Source organism: Lepus europaeus, chromosome 19, assembly GCF_033115175.1.
Source record: "Lepus europaeus isolate LE1 chromosome 19, mLepTim1.pri, whole genome shotgun sequence".
NCBI lineage: Eukaryota > Metazoa > Chordata > Mammalia > Lagomorpha > Leporidae > Lepus > Lepus europaeus.
This window is the reverse complement of record NC_084845.1, coordinates 72,478,660-72,497,243: the sequence shown is the minus strand read 5'-3', so window position 1 is coordinate 72,497,243 and position 18,584 is coordinate 72,478,660. Positions and strand designations below refer to the sequence as shown.

The window sequence follows — 18,584 nt, the reverse complement described above, 5'->3', positions numbered from 1 at the left end:
GTAAGAGCCCTGTAAACTGAGTGGCGCTGCTGCAGGGGAGGGGCAGAGGGTCATGGCTCCCATCACTGCTTCTCAGATGAACTCAGCTGAGCCCTTTCCAGGCTGCTCCAGACCCTGCTCCCAAAGGGCCCGGCTTCACCAGGCCCAGGGCAGTGGCTCCTCCTAGCTGCAGCACAGGATGGGGGGGTGGGGGGAGCTGAATGGCCGGAGGGCATCCTGGTGACGCCGCCGTCTTGCTCATACTCACGGGTGCTGTGCCCATTTCCGCTGTGGAAGGACACTGCAGGCCCCCGAGCCAGGAACCACATCAAGGGCAGGCCTCAGAGGGCCAGCAGCCCCGTGTGGTGCAGGCGAGCCACTCTCGGTGGGCAGGGGCTGCCCCGCGCCCACCTGTGGCGTCTGCGAGGTGCACCGGGGACTGTGGAAGTGGGAGTGGGATGAGTCCTTGCATTTGCAGGTGGAGACATGAGCGTTTGCAGTAAGATGTGAGCCAGTGGTGAGCCGGGGGCCAGGCTGCAGGGTGGTTTCAGGGTTTGTCTGTGACATTCGTGTTAGAATCCACTCTTTCATCCATCCAACTGCCAGTCTCTGGCCCGGCCACGCCCACCCTCACACTGCAACCCCGTGAGTGCACATGCTAGCACCACTAATGTCAGTCTTTCCTTTGGCACCTTACAGAGCCTCCCTTCTGAAACAGGTATGGAAATACAACCTAACTGAACAAGTGTCGGGTCCCAAAGCAGGACAAACAAGGCACGAGCCAAGGCATGGCGGCTCCTCCTGCCGCCCCAGCGAGCTAACAGCCTGGCCTCCGAACCACAGAGCACTGTGCCTACTCTAGAACATCCTGTCATGCACATGGAATCACACAGGTTGGATGTGTTTTTGCTCACAGAGATCTGCCCTTGTTGCAGGAACTGTCCTCATCCGGACCATGTGCCGTCCACTGTGTGGCCAGGTCATACTGGGCATTTGGCGGGCTGGGCTCTGCCCATGATGAGCAGTGCTGGGAGATGCTCCCATCTCTGTTTGGACACGGGTGTGTGTTTCTGCAGGATAACACCAAGGACAGGCACGGCGTGGGCAGAGGTGTGTCAGCCTTGCCTTTGTCCAAACACTTTCCACACTGGTGGAGGTGGCGCGGTAGAGCCACTGGGGAGGCCCTGCCACCACTGCATCCCAGCTTCTGCTCCCGGCTGACGGCAGCCAAAAGGTGGCGGAGGGTCCCAGGAGGTGATCGGGAAGCAGGGCTGGGGCAGGGGGAGCCGTGTCCTGGGGCCACAACTCCTGGTGCCCGCAGATCCCCCAGCGGTCAGCAGCGCCGGCCCCAGCTTCCTGTGCTGTCACATTTCGGGGATGTGTTTCCAGCTCCGTAAATGGGGCCTTTGAGAAGCAACAGGGTTCACACCAGCCTTCCTCCCCCACTGGCCCTGCCTGGGATTTGAAGGGCGTGGGAATCAGGCAGCCTTTGGCCGAGGTGACCACATCCTTCTTCCTGGCAGAAATCTGCTGGTGGGCACCAGGGGAGGGTGACCCTGCCACAGGACTCTCGTGCCGAGCTTCTGTCACTGAAGGGAAGTGACGAAACCTGAAGACCCTAACACGAGTCATGCCGACTTTACCTCTTAGTGCCCCTGGACAATCTGTGAAGCAGGAGGCATGCTGGGCAGTCCCAGCAGGGGACAGAGTGCACTGGCCACTCACCACTGTCCACCACCTGAGAGGCCTCTGGACCAGCCCGGATGTCAAGAGCTGAGCAGAGCGGAGCCTCCCCACTGCTGCTGTGTACCTGCCACACCTCCTGACGTGCAACTGAGTCATGGGGTGCAAGCCTCTCTGTCTAGCCACAGCTGCAGCCGGTGGGGTGGGGTGGGGGGTGCCCGGCTCCTGGTCCTGCTCCCCTCACCAGCCACGCGCCTGCCCACTGGCTCTCCTCAGTGAGCTCCCGCTGCAGCATATCAGCTGGGGCACCACTTTTTGGTTGCAGGGTGGTTTCAAGGTTTGTCTGTGACATTCGCACATTTGGTTGGGGTGCTGTCCATCTTTTTTAAAGATTTAATTATCATTATCAATATTATTATTTAGATATTTATTTATTTACTTGAGAGGCAGAGTTACAGAGGAGACGTCTTACAGCCACTGGTTCACCACCCCCCAAATGGCTGCAATGGCCAGGTTTGGTCCAGGCCAAAACCAGGAGCCAGGAGCTTCTTCCGGGTCTCCCACATGGATGCAGAGCCCCAAACACTCGGGCCATCTTCCACTGCTTTTCCAGGCACATTAGCAGCAGGGACTTGAACCAGTGTCCACGTGGGCTGTCAACACTGCAGGCGAGGCTTAACTTTCTACGCCACAGCACTGGCCCCTACTTATTTATTTTTAACTGTTGTCTTTAACCTTTTTTAGCTTTTATTGTTTTAAAGACTTATTTACTTGAAAGTCAGTCAGAGAAGGAGAGGCTGAGAGAGAGGTCTCCCATCTGCTGGTTCACTCCCCAAATGGCTTCAACAACCAGAGCTGTAGATCTGAAGCCAGGAGCCAGGAGCTTCTTCTGAGTCTCCCACGTGGCTGCAGGTGCCTAAGGACTTGAGCCATCTTCTGCTGCTTTCCCAGGCCATGGCAGAGAGCTGGATCGGAAGTGGAGCAGCCGGGACTTGAACCGGAACTCATATGGGATGTTGGCACTGCAGGCAGGCGGCCTTACCTGCTACGCCACAGCACCAGCTCCTACTTATTTAATTTCCAATTTTTAAAGTCGAAGCAAGAGACAGGGAAAGAGAACGATATTCTACCCACTGGTTCACTCCCTAGATGGCTGCAACGGCCAGGAGCTTCCTCTGGGTCTCTACATGGGTGCAGGGGCCTGAGCTCTTGGGTCATCCTCCACTGCTTTCCCAGGTACACCGGCTATGTCACACACAGTGCCGGCCCCTAACCCTCTCCTTTGAACCTGGGGGTGGGGATGCTGAACAGGTCTCTGGTCTGCCCCGTCTCTGAGGCCCTCGGCACACAGGGGCCTCCCATGGAGGCTGAGCACAGTGCAGGGACAGCTGGGACTCAGCACGACCCCCAGCCTGGGTAGCAGATGCAGCCCTTCAAGTTGCTGAGATGGGACATGAGGGACACAGGTGTCTCCTCCCACTGCCATTAGCAATGTGTTCAGCTGCAGGTGAACCCACAGCCCTGGCTTTGTGGGCTCCCGGCCTCTCAGGACAGCAGGCCTGGTCAGTGTCATCTTGGTCTGCTTCAGGTAGGGTGCAGGGAGGCTGATGTGGCTCCAGATGTCACATCTCCACGGGCTGGGGGAGAGGCACAGTGCCACGCCCTCCAACGCTCACTTCCAGAACACGAACTCTCGGCACAGCCCAGCGCCCCAGCTCAAGTTCCTCCTAGGACTCCCCAGCTGTTGGCAAGGAAGACAGGGGCTGCTGCTCACCGACCCATGTTCTGGCACGTGGTCCCCATCCAGGACAGCTGTCGTGACCCACCCACAGCATGGCTCCTTGCACGTGATCTCTGAAGGGCACAGCAGGCACCGGACTCCACGTTCTTGCTACGAAGTGGAGCTGCAGGCCCAGATCTGAGACAGGCAATGGCAGCTTGGCTCCCGGGGCAATCTCTCGCTATCAACACCATGCAGTGAGCTCTTGACATCCCGGGAGGGGGCCGGCACCCCAGGCACCTGGTGGTAAATGCTAGGGCACCCCCCCAACCTCTGCTGTACCAGGTGACCCTGCCTCCCCTCCCCCACCAACACCACCATCTCACAGGAACAATGAAGCATTGTGGGGGCTTCTCGGTGGAGGCCAGCGGGCCAGGACTTGGGGAGGACCGCGCTGGCCATCTCTGGCCAAGAGCTCTCACCACCCTGTGGTCGGTATCGCTTCCTCACCCCTCGCCCCCTCCCTCCTGTGTGGAAGCTGGGGCTGAGCAGGGGACAGAACATCTGCCACACCTCTTCACACCTGCAGGCTTGAATCCTTCCAGAATCAGTCAGGCTTCCAAGCCCTGGGCCAGAGCAACGGCCTCACCTGTGTGATGGCGGCAGCACCGTGGGGCCCTCGGGACCTGGGCATGTGCTGAACAAGTGAGCCAGGCCCTGCCCCGGGCCACACGCCTTTCCTGGGCTACTGCCAAGCAGCCCTTAATCAAGACACATCTTCTTCCCCAAACCTGCTCCCTGGGGCCTCCTGCGGGCCCGCACCCTGTACTGCAGCGCCCCCAGAGCCCTGGCTGCCCCGCCTCCTGCTCAGCTCCTGCTCACGTGCACTCTGGGAGACAGCAAATGATGTCCCCATGCTCAGGTCCCCGACACCACAGGGGAGACCGAAATGGAGCTCCTGATGCTGGCTTTGGCCTGCCCCAGCTCACCCTTGCGGCCATCAGGGGAGTAAGCCCTTCCTTTCAACGCTCCTGTCACTCTGCTTTTCGAACAAAAAGTCAATCTAAAAACAAAACAAACAAAACCTACTTTTTGGGTTTCCTCTTCATCTCTGGGCCCTGCCCTGTAGTTCTGCGGTAACTCCCCCCTCAGATTGGAGAGACGGCGGCATTCATCGGCCAGCTAGGTCACACGTGCTTCTCTGCTCTGAAGGGGCCCAGGGACCCTGCCCCAGCAGGGAGCACCCAGGGGGCCCCACACAACCTTGTCCAAGTTCCAGGAGCCCACCCTGGAGGCGGCTGAATGGGTGCGGGCACTGCCCGCCGACACCCGCAGGGAACAGAAGACGCAGGCCGATGATACATCCAGCTTTTCTACTTGCGAGGCCTGGTCAATTCCGACCAGAACAGAAATCAGGAACATAATTGTACAGTGTGGGGCGCAGCACGTGCACACAGCTCAGCCCCACTCCCCCTCCCCCTCGGGGTTGTCCTCTCGCGGTGCCTCCAGGTCATTGAAGTGGAAGTTGGCCATCATGTCGCGCACGGCCAGCATCAGCCTGTTCAAGCCCTGGTTGCGGTTCAGACCCCCAGCAACTCCTTCCTCTGGCCTCTCCCCCTGTGGCAACGAGACACATCTGGGCTGGGACTCAGGAGCTGTGTGCTCTGTCGCCCGAGGACGCCCATGCATTAGCACTGGGCCCCAGACCCTCCCCGGGTCCCTGCCAAAGAAAAGGAGCTTTCAGAAACCAAACAAAGTGCAGAAGCCACGTCAGGCCCAGGGAGCAGGCCCAGCAGCCACGCTGGCCGTGCGGCTCCGCCTCGACAGCTCAGCAGACTGCACACAGGTCCTTCCCTGCGCCTGCGCTGCCTGCATGGCTGCAGACTCCCACACCCAGGTGGGCTTGTCTACCGGCCCGGCAGGGACGGGCCGAGGCCGCTCCACGTACCTCCATGGTGTAATTTGGCAACAGGGACCTGAAGAAGAGGGCGATTGTGTTTCCATGGCTGACAGGACTTAGCCTGCAAGACAAGGGCAAGAAGGGTCACAGGACAAAACTCAGTGACTACCTCCGGTTTCCAGCCCCACTCACGATGGCCCTCGTCAGCTGTCTCCCACCCATCTCCCACTGGCAGGGTCAGGAAGCAGTCTTAGGGAGCCCAAGGACACAATGGAGGCCCTGTGTCTGCACAGTGTAGCAGATGAGGGCCCTGGGGTGGGCAGTGGCTCCCAAGCAGCTTGAGGACGTCCCACATGGATGCCGGTTCAAGCCTTGGATGCTCCGCTTCCAATCCAGCTCCCTGCTGATGTGCCTGGGAAAGCAGTGGAAGACAGCCCAAGTGCTTGGGCCCCTGCACCCATGTGGGAGACCTGGAAGAAGCTCCTGACTTCAGCCTAGCACAGCCCTGGCCATTGAGGGCATTTGGGGAGTGAACCAGGGGATGGAAGACCTCTACCTCTACCTCTACCCTCTACCCTCTAATCTCTACCTCCTTCCCTCACTCCCCCTCCCTCCCTCCCTCCCTCTCTCTCTTTCTCTCTACCTTTCAAATAAATAAAGGCAAATGAAGAAAAGCTGTAGGTTCATGGTCTCCTCCAGCAGTCTACAGCTACTTATGTGTGGAGACCCCTGCCGGTGAGAGGTGGGGCTGCAGCCTCTCTGCCACACACTGGCGCCCACACTGGGATTATGGGCAGGGCCTACAGAGTGAGGTTGAGCGAGCAGCTGCCACAGGACCACTCCCTCACTGGGACGAGGCCCAGTGCAGCAGAAGGTTCTTTGCATGAACACACGAAGAGTCCATAATTTCCACCCTGACCGAATGGAGAATTCCATGGGAGCTCTTCTCCAGTGCACACAGTCTTGAGTTTTCTGACAGGAAGCAGAGGACAAAGGACTGCAGTCTACCCAGGCGCCTGCCAAGGTCTGGAGAGCACGCGCTCCCTTCAAAAGGGAAATCTGTCTGCGACTCTTTGAGATGGGCCACTTGGTGGGTGATGGCCACTATTCCTCAGCTTTAAAGGCCGGAAGGGGCCGGCATTGTGGCTTAACAGGTTAAGCCGCCATCTGCCGCACCGGCGTCCCAAATGTGCACCGGTTCTAGCCCCGGCTGCTCCACTTCTGATCCAGCTCCCTGCTAATGCACCTGGGAAAGCAGCACCCATGTGGGAGACCTGGAAGAAGCTCCTGGCTCCTGGCTTCACCAGGCCCTGGTTGTTGTAGCCATTTGGGGAGTGAACCAGAGGATGAAGAACTCTCTCTCTAACTCTGCCTTCCAATAAAATAAAAACAAAACAAAACAAGGCCAAAAGGAAAGGCTAAAAAAGAAAAAAAAAAAAATCCTTGTTTGTGTCGCAGATTCCGCAGGCTGGCCCACAACACTGTAACCCACATGATTTCCCATCCCACTGTCCTGCTCTCCTGGCCCTGGCCCTGTGAACACCCCACATGCTCTGCTCCCGGCACGGGGCCTTGGACCACACAGGGCCTCCTGCTCAGCAGCAGCGGCCACACCGCGCTCTTCAGTTCCCAGCCAACGCCAGCTCCTCTCTCAGGCGTGCTGCCGGTGCTCCCAGCGGGTCCTTGTGGCAGCTTAAACTTCACATTTGCAGACATGACAGTTAGTGTCTACATTCCTGTCTGGACTGTGCCGCTGCTACACAATCTCACAGACAAGTGCAAAGCAGGTCTGCGGTCCCACCAAACGTCAGCCCCTCTTCCCCTGGGGACAAGGGAAGACCCCTGGAGCTCCTGTGCTGACCTCTCGGCTTGTGCATATGCAGAGGCCCTGAGTCCCAGGGAGCCCCAAAGCACGGACCTCAGAGCTAAGCAGGCAGGAGAGCAAAGCGGGAGGGGGTACCTCTCGGGTCTGGCGTAGGAGGAGATGGTGTCCAGGGGAGGCAGAGGGTCAAAGCCCATCACAGACTGTGTGGTCACATCCTTCAGAGAGGGAACAAAACAGACACATGACAGCATGCTGCTGGGACATCCACTAGGCACCACGACACTTCTGGGTGGCGGTGGGACAGCTCGGTGGAGTACGTGGTAGGAATCACCACTCTCACTTGACCCGTGTGTCACCAACTCTCATCTGGTGACTGCTGGCTACAGGGACCTGAGTGGCTGAGTCACGAGACACACACCTGCTGTCGCTGCTGCCAGAACAAAAGGCCCAGCTGAGGGCAGGTTGGCTGTCAGTCTCCAAGAGTGGCAGAGTGGCCAGGCACACCAGACGTGACTCAAGGCGTCCTGGACAGCCTCTGGCCTGCCCTTGTCTTACCCCTTACGACAGCACCAAGTTTTTCTCTGGGGTTCAGGTGGTAGCAGCACACATGATAGGTGCCAGAGAAGGACCGGACCCAGGACTGCAGAGAAGGCACGTGGAGCTGGCAGCACAGTCAGGGACCGTGGACAAGCCCAGGAAGGACCTGCCTCTCGCAACGCCAATCATCTGAAGCCGTGTGCATCCCCCACCAACACGGCCTCGCGGGACGGGAGCACGCACGTGACCAGCTCATGCTGGGAGCACGACCTTACCGGGGGCAGGGCGGCAACAGCCCCCTTGATCTCGGAGAGGATCACGTGGCGGTGGATGTTTCGGGGTGCACGCTGGTACAGCACCTTCCGCCTGAGGCCAGGGAAAAGAAGAGCAGGTCAAATGGCAGCACCTGTGGGAGACAAGGGCTGCGGCCCCAGCCGGGCCTGCCTGCGGCTCTGTCTCCCCACCCGGCAAGCAGAGCAAGCAGCTGGCCGGGGTTCACCTGACTGCCAGGGCTTGGCCTCGAGGCCAATGAAGAGGGCTGGTGTCGGGCCTGGCCCATGTGAACTGAAGTAGCACAGGCCCAGGGCTGCGCCCGATGCAGCAGCTGCGGTCCTGAGCACTGGACCCCAATGCAGGGAAGGGGCAGCTCCCCTCTGCCAGGTGCCCACCACCCAAGGCAGAGGCAGACAGCAGCAAGCACTGAACAGACCATGCTCCACGTGCCCCACTGCCCCTGGGAGGGAGCGGCTGAGACCAGTGGTCTCTGCCCGTGCAGCTCACCTGCTCTCACAGATCTCCACGGCAGGGTCCCCAGTGTCCACCGCCTGCAGAACTTCACGGACGTTCTCCTCCAGCCAGCTCATGGTGGCAGGTTCTTTCCAGAGGAAATGTGACCGCCCGAGATACAGGCTCACCAGCTGGCGCAGGGCGGGCGGCTGACTGTGGAGAGGGGCACCTGTAAGCAGACCCCCGAATGGCCAGGGCCTGCCCTGGGACCGGCTCTGCTGCTGCGCATGGGGGCGGGGGAGGGTCCAGGCCATGCATATTGGCCTCAGGGGAAGAGGACACTGGCCCTGGCTGGGGGCTGGGGTGCACCCATGCCTGGCTCTGTGCTCCTCTGCAAGCCGTTTGCACTCTGGAGCATGAATCACTTAATGGAAGCATGAGCACACAGAAGGGACGGGACGTCACAGACGGGGGCTCTGCACCCGGTTCCCCACAGGCGTTTCCTTCTGCGCACATTTCACTTTGTTTTCCAGAAGAAATGTGAAAAGGTGGTCTGTGCCGACAGAGGAAGCTGGGTGTGCTGGCCTGCCTTCCTGCCTGAGCACTTGCCCCAGCTAGGCCCTTTCTGAGGCCAGGGTGTTCTGCCCTTGGACTCCAGAGCCTTCCTCCAAGGGATGGCAGTCTCCCTCGTCCCTGAGGTCACCAGCTCAGGGGAGCACCAGCCTCACCTGTGGGCACCCACGCTCTGCACCCCTGGCACCCCACGGCACACACACGGGGTACCTTTCCTTCTTTACCTTATTTCCGCATCAGGTCCGAAGAAGCGGTGATTCACGACAGTGGCATCAGGCCGCACGCTGCAATACTCCAGCAAAGGCATGAGGACTGCAGGCGGAAGCAAAGGCTCCAATGTGCCCAGCAACCCCAGCCCCCAGGCAGAGGACAGGACACGGTGAGATCCTTGTCCCAGACACGACTTGGGTGTATTAGGGTGGAAACAGCTGGACAGCCAGTGGGTCCATTCCGAGTTGCTGCTACAGGGAGCATCCTGGGTCCGAGGCTGGGGTGTGTCCTCTTGGACCCTGGGGGCAGACGCTTGTCCCGCTGCACCCGAGAGAGACCTGCCCATGACCCTCAGCAGGCACATGAGTTCGGATGTGCTGACCATGAAGATCAGGCTCCACGGCAGAGTGGCACAGAGGAGCCAGCAGTGCAGAGCTCCGGGTGTCAGGGCGGCAGCCCCGGGGTGGGGTGTGTGCCCTGGCACCCCGTCCCGAGACAGAGTCTGTCCAAGCCCACCCTGCATGCGGTGCTTTCTGGCTGAGCAGCAGTGACTCCCCCAGACAGCTGCCTGCTAGAAGCTGTCAGAGGTACCCACCAGGAAGAGAGAGGCGGCACGTGGCCTCCCCAGCCTGCATCCCCAACAGCACTGCCCATTGGAACTCAGGTCACCATCAGCAGCATCTGACCCCAGACGAGGAAGCAGAGCCTTCCTGGACAGAGGAAATGAGCCTCTCTGCCTCGGTGAGAAGGCGGAGATCTTGAGCGAAGCCTCACGAGTTCCGCCCATGCTGGGAACGGCCTCGACCCCTCACTGGGTCCCCCAGAACCAACGAGGCAATGTGGACTCCAGGATGTTGCCCAGAGGACACGTGGTCACTCAGTGTGGACACATGGGCTATGCAACCGCGTCCCCACACACAGCCAGTGCTGGTCAGGAGAGCCTCATCTTAGAGTAATTTCATGTGTGCTCTTAGGGGAGGGTCGATTCATCCACCGTCCAACCAAACAGCAGCCTGACTGTATGTCCCTGTGTGCAGTCGTGTGTGGGGAGAGGTGTGGGGATGGCTTAGGGTGCGAGTCTGCTGGAAGCCCTCGAGTACCAGGGCCCCTTGCTCTGCCCCCAGCACAGCACAAGTGTAGCTCCTCTTCTGGCTGCCCAGGCTGCTGCCCGTCTACTACCTCTGGGCTGGGCCTGCCCCCTAGCATCAGAAACCACCTAACGCATTGCACTTGTATCTTCTAGCTAATTTGGCTGTCTCTTGCCCCAGAACGGAAGCCCAAGGTGGGCATCAGGCCGGTGTGCATTGAGCTCACTGAGACTGGGGCTTGGCTTCCAAACCTTCCTAACGACGGCAGGAAGTGCTGGGACCTGGCCTCCACCACCAGGAGGCGAGTCACTACCCAGGGCGGACCGCACACCCACCTCCAGGGAACATGGTGAGTGCCTGCTGGATCAAGAGGGAGGCCTTTTCCCTGGCCGAGGTGAGCTCGTGCTCCGGGAGCTCTGTTTGCTGACTCAGCAGGAAATACGCCAACGGAACAGAGAAGGCAAAATTTGGCAGCTGGGACAGGTTTCGATGAGCCTATAAGCGATGCACAAGCAGATTTGGGTCCTCGAGGCCACACAGACAATGTAAAGTTCACAGGTACTCCATGTCCCACGATGAGCCCCTTGCTCACATGGGCACCATGGTAACTGTGCATGAAGGGCACGTGCACTCCTACCTGGGGGACTCTGTCCATGCAGAGGAGAGGGTGGGGTCAGCGGCGGTGAGAGGAGGGCCTCAGAGCCACCCAAGAGCAACTGTCGCCGTCTCAGTGTGGAAAACTAACTTCGGAAGGGGCCTCTGCTCCCAGCACCACTCCCGACTGTTTTTCCTGCCTTCCTCATGTGTGTGTACAATTCAACGTGGCTTAGGTTTTCTGTACCACAACGGGCTCATAGTCTCCACAGAGCTGTACCCTCAGAAACCACCACAGACAACTCTCTGTAGTCACGTTCTAGGGTTGTTTTCCCTAGGAATTTCTAGCTCCCTGTACGTGACACTGGTTGATCGATTATGCCAAATGTTATCCAATTCAAAAGGATGTACCCACTTCTCACTGGATGTGAACGTGTGCCCAAGGAAAACCAAGCAGAGTGCAATCTCACCTTCCCACTCCCCCACAACCCCAGGCCCTCCTGGGGGTCACCACACAGCTGCCCCTCCCCCTGTCAGGCACGATCCAGGAGGGACAGGCACCTATTAATCTTAATACACTGCATCTAACCTAATATACCACAATCATTACTTCAGTGTGTAATCCACAGAGAAGTTACTAGTAAGACACTTCACGTGGTTTTCTGTTGGTGAGTGTGACACTCGATGGGCACCCTGGTCTCGGCACCTGAGCCAGGTGTCGGGGCCCCGGCCTGCCTTCCTTGCACACTGGCACAAGTCTGACAAGGCACACATACTCGATCATGAGCATGTGGATGTGTCAGTCTAGCACTCCCGTGGTACACAGCCACCCCACACTCAGGACTTGGGGCACCCTCCCCAGGTGACCACATATGCTGGGGGTCCCTGTGCCAGCCCCACACAGTTCCAACTCTCCTGTGGCATCACTGTACTGACCACAACAAACTCTCTGGTCTCTCTGACCACAACAAACTCTCTGGTCTCTCTGACCACAACAAACGTTCACGGTTCCAGCACTGCAGTCTTTGTACGCACAGGTCTGCATGTGTGTACATGGGTGCGTGTGCACTCCCACAGTGTGCACCTACAATCCAGCAGTGTGCATGCACACCCAAGGGCTCTGACAGAGGCTGGGGGATTCCACGCAGCAGAGGTAGCGGGGGGACCTTGGGATCTGCTCTGGCTCCACCCTCAGCCTCACACCGTTTACCACAAGCTCTGAGTGACAGTACATGGCCACACCTACCTCCCACTCCTGGAAGAGGCGGATCAAGTACTCATAGTTGCGGGCCCGCAGGGCCAAGTGGTCGATCAGCAGCAGCATGCACAGTGGGTCCTCGTCTGGCTCCAGGCTTCGGGAGGCAGGGAAGTGGGCAGAGCAGAGGGGAGCAGAGGGAGCAGTCGTCACAGCCCAGTCTGCAGACCCCCAGCTCCGCAGGGAGGACCAGCAGCCCCAGGGCCCCTCACCTCAGAATGAGCTTGCAGTACTCCAGTGCAGTACGTGGGCAGCCTCGTTTCTCTAGGAAGCTCATCTGCTTGTAGAGGGCCAGGTAGAAGCTCCTGGGTCCAAAACAGTTCCCCATGAATTCCAGCAAGGCACAGCAGCAAGGCCTCAGGAGACAGACCTGCCCAGGATGGCCGTGGCCTCTGCCCTCGGGCCTCCCAATGCAGCGTGTGCAGCACCGAGAGCCTGTGCTCCACTTGATGCCGTTAACTGCGCATCTGCATCTTCAAAGACAAGCTTATTTGAAACTTAAAGTTTTGTTTACTATTTACCACCTAAGGGCACAGAGTTGAAATCCTCCAACATTATAATTACGATGTGAATCTATCAAATTTCAACAGATGCTGTTAGCACTGTTATAAAGTCCTAACATGTTGTGAGGTTCAGTTATCCTGCTAAGCATCTCATTAGAAGACATCAAAGTGACACAGAGGAAAGCAGTGGAGAAAAGGGACAGCAGCTCGCGCTGAGGACCCCGAGGACGGCCAGAGGGAGGCGGATCCTGGGACAGGGCCCGGCTGGTGAGGGCTGCCAAATGGCAGTTTTAGGGGAGACATTACGTGTGACACTGCTGGGGCTGAATCTGAGCTGCTCACTGATTCAACAATCGAGACACACGGCTGCCAGGCATCCCAGAGCTCAGTAAACTCACTGGGGCCAGATCCATCTGTCCAAACACAGGCGGTAATGACTGCAGGCCTCTCTTCTAAGGTGGACAAGCCAAGTTCACCCAATCCTGTCCCTGAGCCCAGCCCTCTCACCTAACAGCTTCCGGTGGAGCATACCTTGAGAGCAGTGACACCCGCCTGCAGTGATCCCAGTGGGGCTCACAGGGAAAGAGCGGGTGAGACGCTCGAGGAGCCAGTGCAGGGCGGGCTGTGCTCACCTGTTCTCAGGTCTGCGGTAGTCCAGCCGGCAAGCCCCGCTGGTGAGACTGAACAAGGGGTGGAATGCACACTCCATGCTGTACAGCGCTCTCTCTGTGGGCCAAAAACAGGGAGGGTGTCACGGCCACGCGGGGCAACTGTGTGGACTCGCAGCAAGGAAAGGTCTAGCAAGGTCACACTGAGGGCACAGGTGTGACCTCATGGGTCTCCCTAGCCCAAGATGGAGACACTCTGCATGCCCTGAGGTGTGACTGAGGCCGCATCCTATGCATAACACATCCTCAAAAACTGGTGGTGCGTGTGCGCAGTGGCTGGGGAGTGCCACGCCTGGAGAGATCCTGAACATCACGGCGAGGGAGACCCTGCCCGCGTGACTCCAGGGGGGAAGTGCCCCAAATGGGCAAATCCAGAGAGAAACAGAGTCGATTTGTGCTTCTAGCAGCTGAGAAGGACAGCTTTTTTTTTTTTTATTAAAAATAATTCTTTTTGTTGTTTTTCTTTTTTATTGGAGAGGCAGAGAGACAGAGTGCTCTCATCCATTAGTTCACTTCCCAAAAGCCCACAAAGGCAGGGACCCGGCCAGGTCGAAGCTGGGAATGCAATACAGGCCCGCCAGACCAAGCAGGGACCAAGCCTCCCAGAGCACACATGAGCAGGAAGCTGGAGCCAGGTCTCAAACACCAGTATCCCAGCAGGGGGCGCAGACATCCCAAATGGTACCCTAACTGCTAAGTGAGGAAATGCCTGAACCAGGGTTGTGGTTTTTTGTTTTTTTTTTTTTGTTTGTTTGTTTTTTTGACAGGCAGAGTGGGTAGTGAGAGAGAGAGACAGAGAGAAAGGTCTTCCTTTTTGCCGTTGGTTCACCCTCCAATGGCCACCGCGGTAGGCGCGCTACGGCCAGCGCACTGCGCTGATCTGATGGCAGGAGCCAGGTGCTTCTCCTGGTCTCCCATGCGGGTGCAGGGCCCAAGGACTTGGGCCATCCTCCACTGCACTCCCTGGCCACAGCAGAGAGCTGGCCTGGAAGAGGGGCAACCGGGACAGGATCGGTGCCCCGACCGGGACTAGAACCCGATGTGCTGGCACCGCAAGGCGGAGGATTAGCCTATTGAGCCGCGGCGCCGGCCCAGGGTTGTGTTTTTTAAGATGCATACATGCAGATACACAGGATCTCTCTACTTGGCGAGCAGAGATGGAGAACCTCCATTCACTGGTTTAATTCCCCAAAGTGCCCGTCACAGCTAGGACTTTGGCAGCCTAAGCTGAGGTGGGAAACCCGGTTCAGGTTTCCCAGTGTGTACGTCACCAGGAAGCCAGAACCAGAAGTGGACCTGGGACTCAAAGCATTCTGGGCTGCGGGCATCCCCAGTGGTGTCTTCACCCCTGGGCTAAACATTCATCCCGGGGTTCTGGAACGGGTGACGACCATGTCCTAAGCCTGACTGAGGTGACGGTTGTACAACTCTTGGTGTAAACTGTATACTTTAAAGGGGTTTCATGGCATACGGACTGTATCTCAACACAGTCATTACTTTGAAAATATCCTGGCAAACCCACTTGTATCCTCTGTAACAAATATCTGCCCACACCTATGGGCCTCAGCTGTTCCTACGCGCAATGGACGAACAGGCCCCACCGTACCGACAAGGTCTCGCGCCATCTCCTGATCCTCCTGAAAGCGGCAGGCGTCGCTGAGCTGCAGGAGGGAGTCCACGTGGTAGGGGCTGGTCTGCAGCAGGACCTGCAGGGCAGGGGCACCTCTGGAGGTAAGCAGCAGGCAAAGGCCCCCCGGGACAAGACAAGAGGCCGAGCCTCTCCCTCAGGCACTCTACTGAAGCCGGGAGAAGTCATCCCCAGGGTGACAGTCACAGTACCCCCAGGTAAACAGGTGCTGCGGCTGCTGAGCCATGCCACTGCCTGCCTTAAAGCGTGGACCTGGACTTGGCGCACGTGAGCTAGCGCCATTTCTCTCCAATGCTTTAAGAAAGGAGAATGGAAAACGCATTCCTCTTTCTCCCAGACAGAACGCAACAGGGGACTGTCAAGAGCACCTTGCCCTGGGCAGCCACGAGGTTCGGAGAGGACGCGGCCTGGCTGGCTGCCCCAGGAGCTGGGACATGCCAGGTGTGGATGGAAGGCGCCTCCCTCTGGTCACGGGGTACGATCTGCCCTGCACAGAGTCACAGGAGGGACACAGGACCTAGCACAGAGGCAGCTACACTGCCCTGGCCCTGCCAGGAGCTGCAGGGCTCACGTACCACAATGTTGTTCGGCTCCATGGACTCCACGGCCAGCAGGAACTTGTGCTGTGCCTGCTGGTACTCCTCATTGTGCTCAAAGGCAAAGAAGGAAAGGCCTTTCTTCGACTCCAACAGCCGCATGGACAGACCTGAAGGACAGAGTGCTCGGGGAGGGTGTACAGAGGCTGGGCTGCTGGCACTCTGTAGGGATGGTGGTGCCAGGCAGTTTCACCCAGCACTGTGCTCTTCTTGGAGAGGACCCTGAGATGTCGACACAACTGGAGCAAGTTGCCAGGGTCTGGGGCTGGACTGCCGCCAAGCCTCACGCTACAGTGCACCAAGCTCTCTCCCAGAGTGCCCAGGGCCTGCTTCTCACTGCTGGGGCTACACCAGGAGCCAGCATCCTGGCTGCTTTGGTTTTCTTCAAAGACGTGTTTCCCCAGAGAACTCAGATCCAGCTCAATGTGGATGGAACACAGAGTGGCCCAGGACCACGAGCCTGGCTAGTCTGAGTGGCGTATCAGGGACAGGGACACACATGGGACACGGCTGGGCCAGACACTGCACCGGATCAAGTCTGGTTTGAAAGAATATCCAGGGGACAGGCAGGACTGGGAGACAGGCCTTTCTGTCTGCTGCTGTGACTGACTTTAGGTGTATGGGCCCCGGTTTCTTCTGATAAACTTGAGAAACTCAGTCACCCAGGATCCCCACCCAATAGGTCAATGCTTCTCAGCCCTCTGCAGCCCTACCAAGGCCCAAGTTCTTACGACCACAGGGAACGAGCTCCTGCTCTCTGGTAGGAAGGTAAGAGGCTGGTGGGTCACAGCCAGATCAGAGGATGTCGTCAAAAAACGAGGGCTTATCCTCCAACAGCACTGGGCTCCAGGTGTTCAGCAAGTGCTGAGAGCACAGAATCTTCTAGAATCCCCGCAGACACAGGAGCAGGAGAGGCAGCAGCTGTGGGGCTGTGCAGTGCTGACCGTGGCATCTCTGCCCCAGGCTCTCTGAGGGCCCAGCATCCTTGACAGACACTGACTCACCTCTGCACTCTTTTCTTTACATTACGAGTGCTGAGCTGTTTGCAGTAAGACTCAAAATTACTGCACTTCTAACAACAAACTCAACTAGAGTACCCACGGCAGTAAGGCAGACGAGTGTCAAACAGACTCGAGGAACACACACACGGATGGAATCTGGGACATTCTCAGCCACCAGCACCAGTGTGCTCAATCCCTGAGGTGGTGAGAAAACACAGAACCAGGGGCCGCACACTGGCTTCACACAAATGCGGGGGCCCACCCCAACCGCTTCTAGCATCGGCCACTGCCCCAACCCCCACAGACCCTCACCTGGTTTGCTATACCGGGGCCAGGTGCTCTTGGGGGTCGTCAGCCACGTACACTTGGGGTACACACGCTGTCTCTGCCGTGGCCTGGGAGAAGAGGACACAGCTTACCTCCTGTGGCACATGGGGACCCAGCCTTGGCTGCTTCATGTTCGTAGTGACTTGTGGGAGACCCCAGAGCGCGGGAAGTGGTGGGGAAGGGTGGGGATGGGCACCGCCCCAAGGACAGAGCACAGAGAAACGGTGCAAAGCAGCCACTGCCTGAAGCCAGGAAATAGAAGATTCACCCAGGCCAGCAAAGAGGCAGGAGTAAGAAGAAAACCTAAACCAAAGGGCACAGAAGTGAGACTAGGGCCAGCACTGTGGCGCACCAGGTTAAGCTGCCATCTGCAATGCCATCAGCATGCTCTGAGTGCCAGTTCGAGTCCCAGCTGCTCCACTTCTGATCCAGCTCTCTGCTAATGTACCTGGGAAGGCACTGGGAGATGGCCCAAGTGCTTGGGCCTCTGCCACCCATGTGGGAGACCCTGGCTTTGGCCTGGCTCAGTCCTGTCTTGGCCATTTGGGGAGCGAACCAGTGAATGGGAGATCTCTGTCTCCCCCTCTCCCCGTAACCCTGGAGGATAAGCCTGAGTATGTGAGGACCTCGGCAAACTCCTGGAAGCAGCACGGAGGGCAGCAGTGAGAGGATGTTCAGCTCCTGGAGAAGGGAACAGGCCCTACCCTCCCTGCCCAGGCAGAGTGTTCCCGCTGTTACTGGGTGGCAGCTGCGACAGGTGCCACACGCCCACTACTGTCTGAATATTCTGTCCCTCTGAACACATGCAAGGATTTGATCCTCCAAGTCATACTCTAACGATATTAACAGGATGGAGAGGCAACACCACCGTGGTGCTGAGACGATTAAGTCTGGATACGGTCATTAGGGTGGGGACTGGCCCCCGCTAGGATCCTGGTGACTCTGTAAGAAGGGGGACACCAGGGTGGACACACAGACACAAAAGCTGCCATGAGTCACCTGGGACTCTGCCATAAAGCGACACAGTTGCGGGAGGGCCTTCCCCAGGACTCGTGCCACGCGGTCTGCACATCCAGCCCCCAGACTATGTGCTCAGGAACCTGCTCTCCTACCAAGAAGGCTGCCTCGAGGGCTCTGCTGGACCGACACACAGCACACCCTGGCTGAGAAGCCTTGCAGCAGGCAGAGCAGTGCTGGGAGCGGCAGGGAAGCTGCTGGCACTGCAGGGATGGCCATGGGTGCCTGGACGTTATTCTCTAGGCTCTGATCACCTGAATTACTGAATTCAAACTAAACAAAAAGAATGAATACAGAGTTGGACTGTTAGGAGCTGGATAAAAAGGCCTGTTTCATTTGCCATAAGAAAACCAAAAACTGGGAGAGAAAAAAACTATGTAGTAACCAGGGTCAAAACATGAAGGACGCTAACATGGGGCCCAATTCTGGGTAACTGGTAGGCTGCAGAGTGGGAAATGACTGGACACTTGAAACCGTTCTGCAGAATCCCAGGTGTGGCCTGGCCTGGTCCCAAGATCACTGCGGTCACCTAGAACAGCCTGGAACAAGGTGGCCTTGACAGATGCTGGGAGGTGAGGTGGGGAAGAGGTGTGGAGGAGGGTTCAAAGAACCTGACAGGCAGCTGTGGACTCCACAGGGCAGTGGGGTGATGCAGAAGGGGCCAGGAGGTGGGGGGGAGGAGGGGCAAGCGGCTGACATCGTGTCACGCAGGGAAGAGAGCAAGGCCTGGGTTC

The 18,584-nt window shown here is 58.2% G+C and overlaps 1 protein-coding gene across 2 annotated transcripts in view; it reads right to left on the bottom strand.

Annotated features, from left to right (window-relative positions):
* Nucleotides 1-4,738: 4,738 nt before the first annotated feature.
* TCF25 (transcription factor 25) overlaps nucleotides 4,739-18,584 on the bottom strand; it is a 29,017-nt gene continuing 15,171 nt past the window's right edge. For both annotated transcript variants that reach the window (XM_062177249.1, XM_062177250.1), the window contains exons 6-18: nucleotides 16,819-16,901; nucleotides 15,485-15,615; nucleotides 14,868-14,967; nucleotides 13,226-13,319; nucleotides 12,303-12,395; nucleotides 12,082-12,187; nucleotides 10,577-10,736; nucleotides 9,168-9,255; nucleotides 8,425-8,583; nucleotides 7,920-8,010; nucleotides 7,243-7,322; nucleotides 5,331-5,403; nucleotides 4,739-4,999 (exon numbers count right to left, since the gene is read on the bottom strand). In XM_062177249.1, the coding sequence (XP_062033233.1) occupies nucleotides 4,841-4,999; nucleotides 5,331-5,403; nucleotides 7,243-7,322; nucleotides 7,920-8,010; nucleotides 8,425-8,583; nucleotides 9,168-9,255; nucleotides 10,577-10,736; nucleotides 12,082-12,187; nucleotides 12,303-12,395; nucleotides 13,226-13,319; nucleotides 14,868-14,967; nucleotides 15,485-15,615; nucleotides 16,819-16,901 (1,417 nt within the window). In that variant the 3' untranslated portion in view covers nucleotides 4,739-4,840. The remainder of the gene's footprint in view (nucleotides 5,000-5,330; nucleotides 5,404-7,242; nucleotides 7,323-7,919; nucleotides 8,011-8,424; nucleotides 8,584-9,167; nucleotides 9,256-10,576; nucleotides 10,737-12,081; nucleotides 12,188-12,302; nucleotides 12,396-13,225; nucleotides 13,320-14,867; nucleotides 14,968-15,484; nucleotides 15,616-16,818; nucleotides 16,902-18,584) is intronic.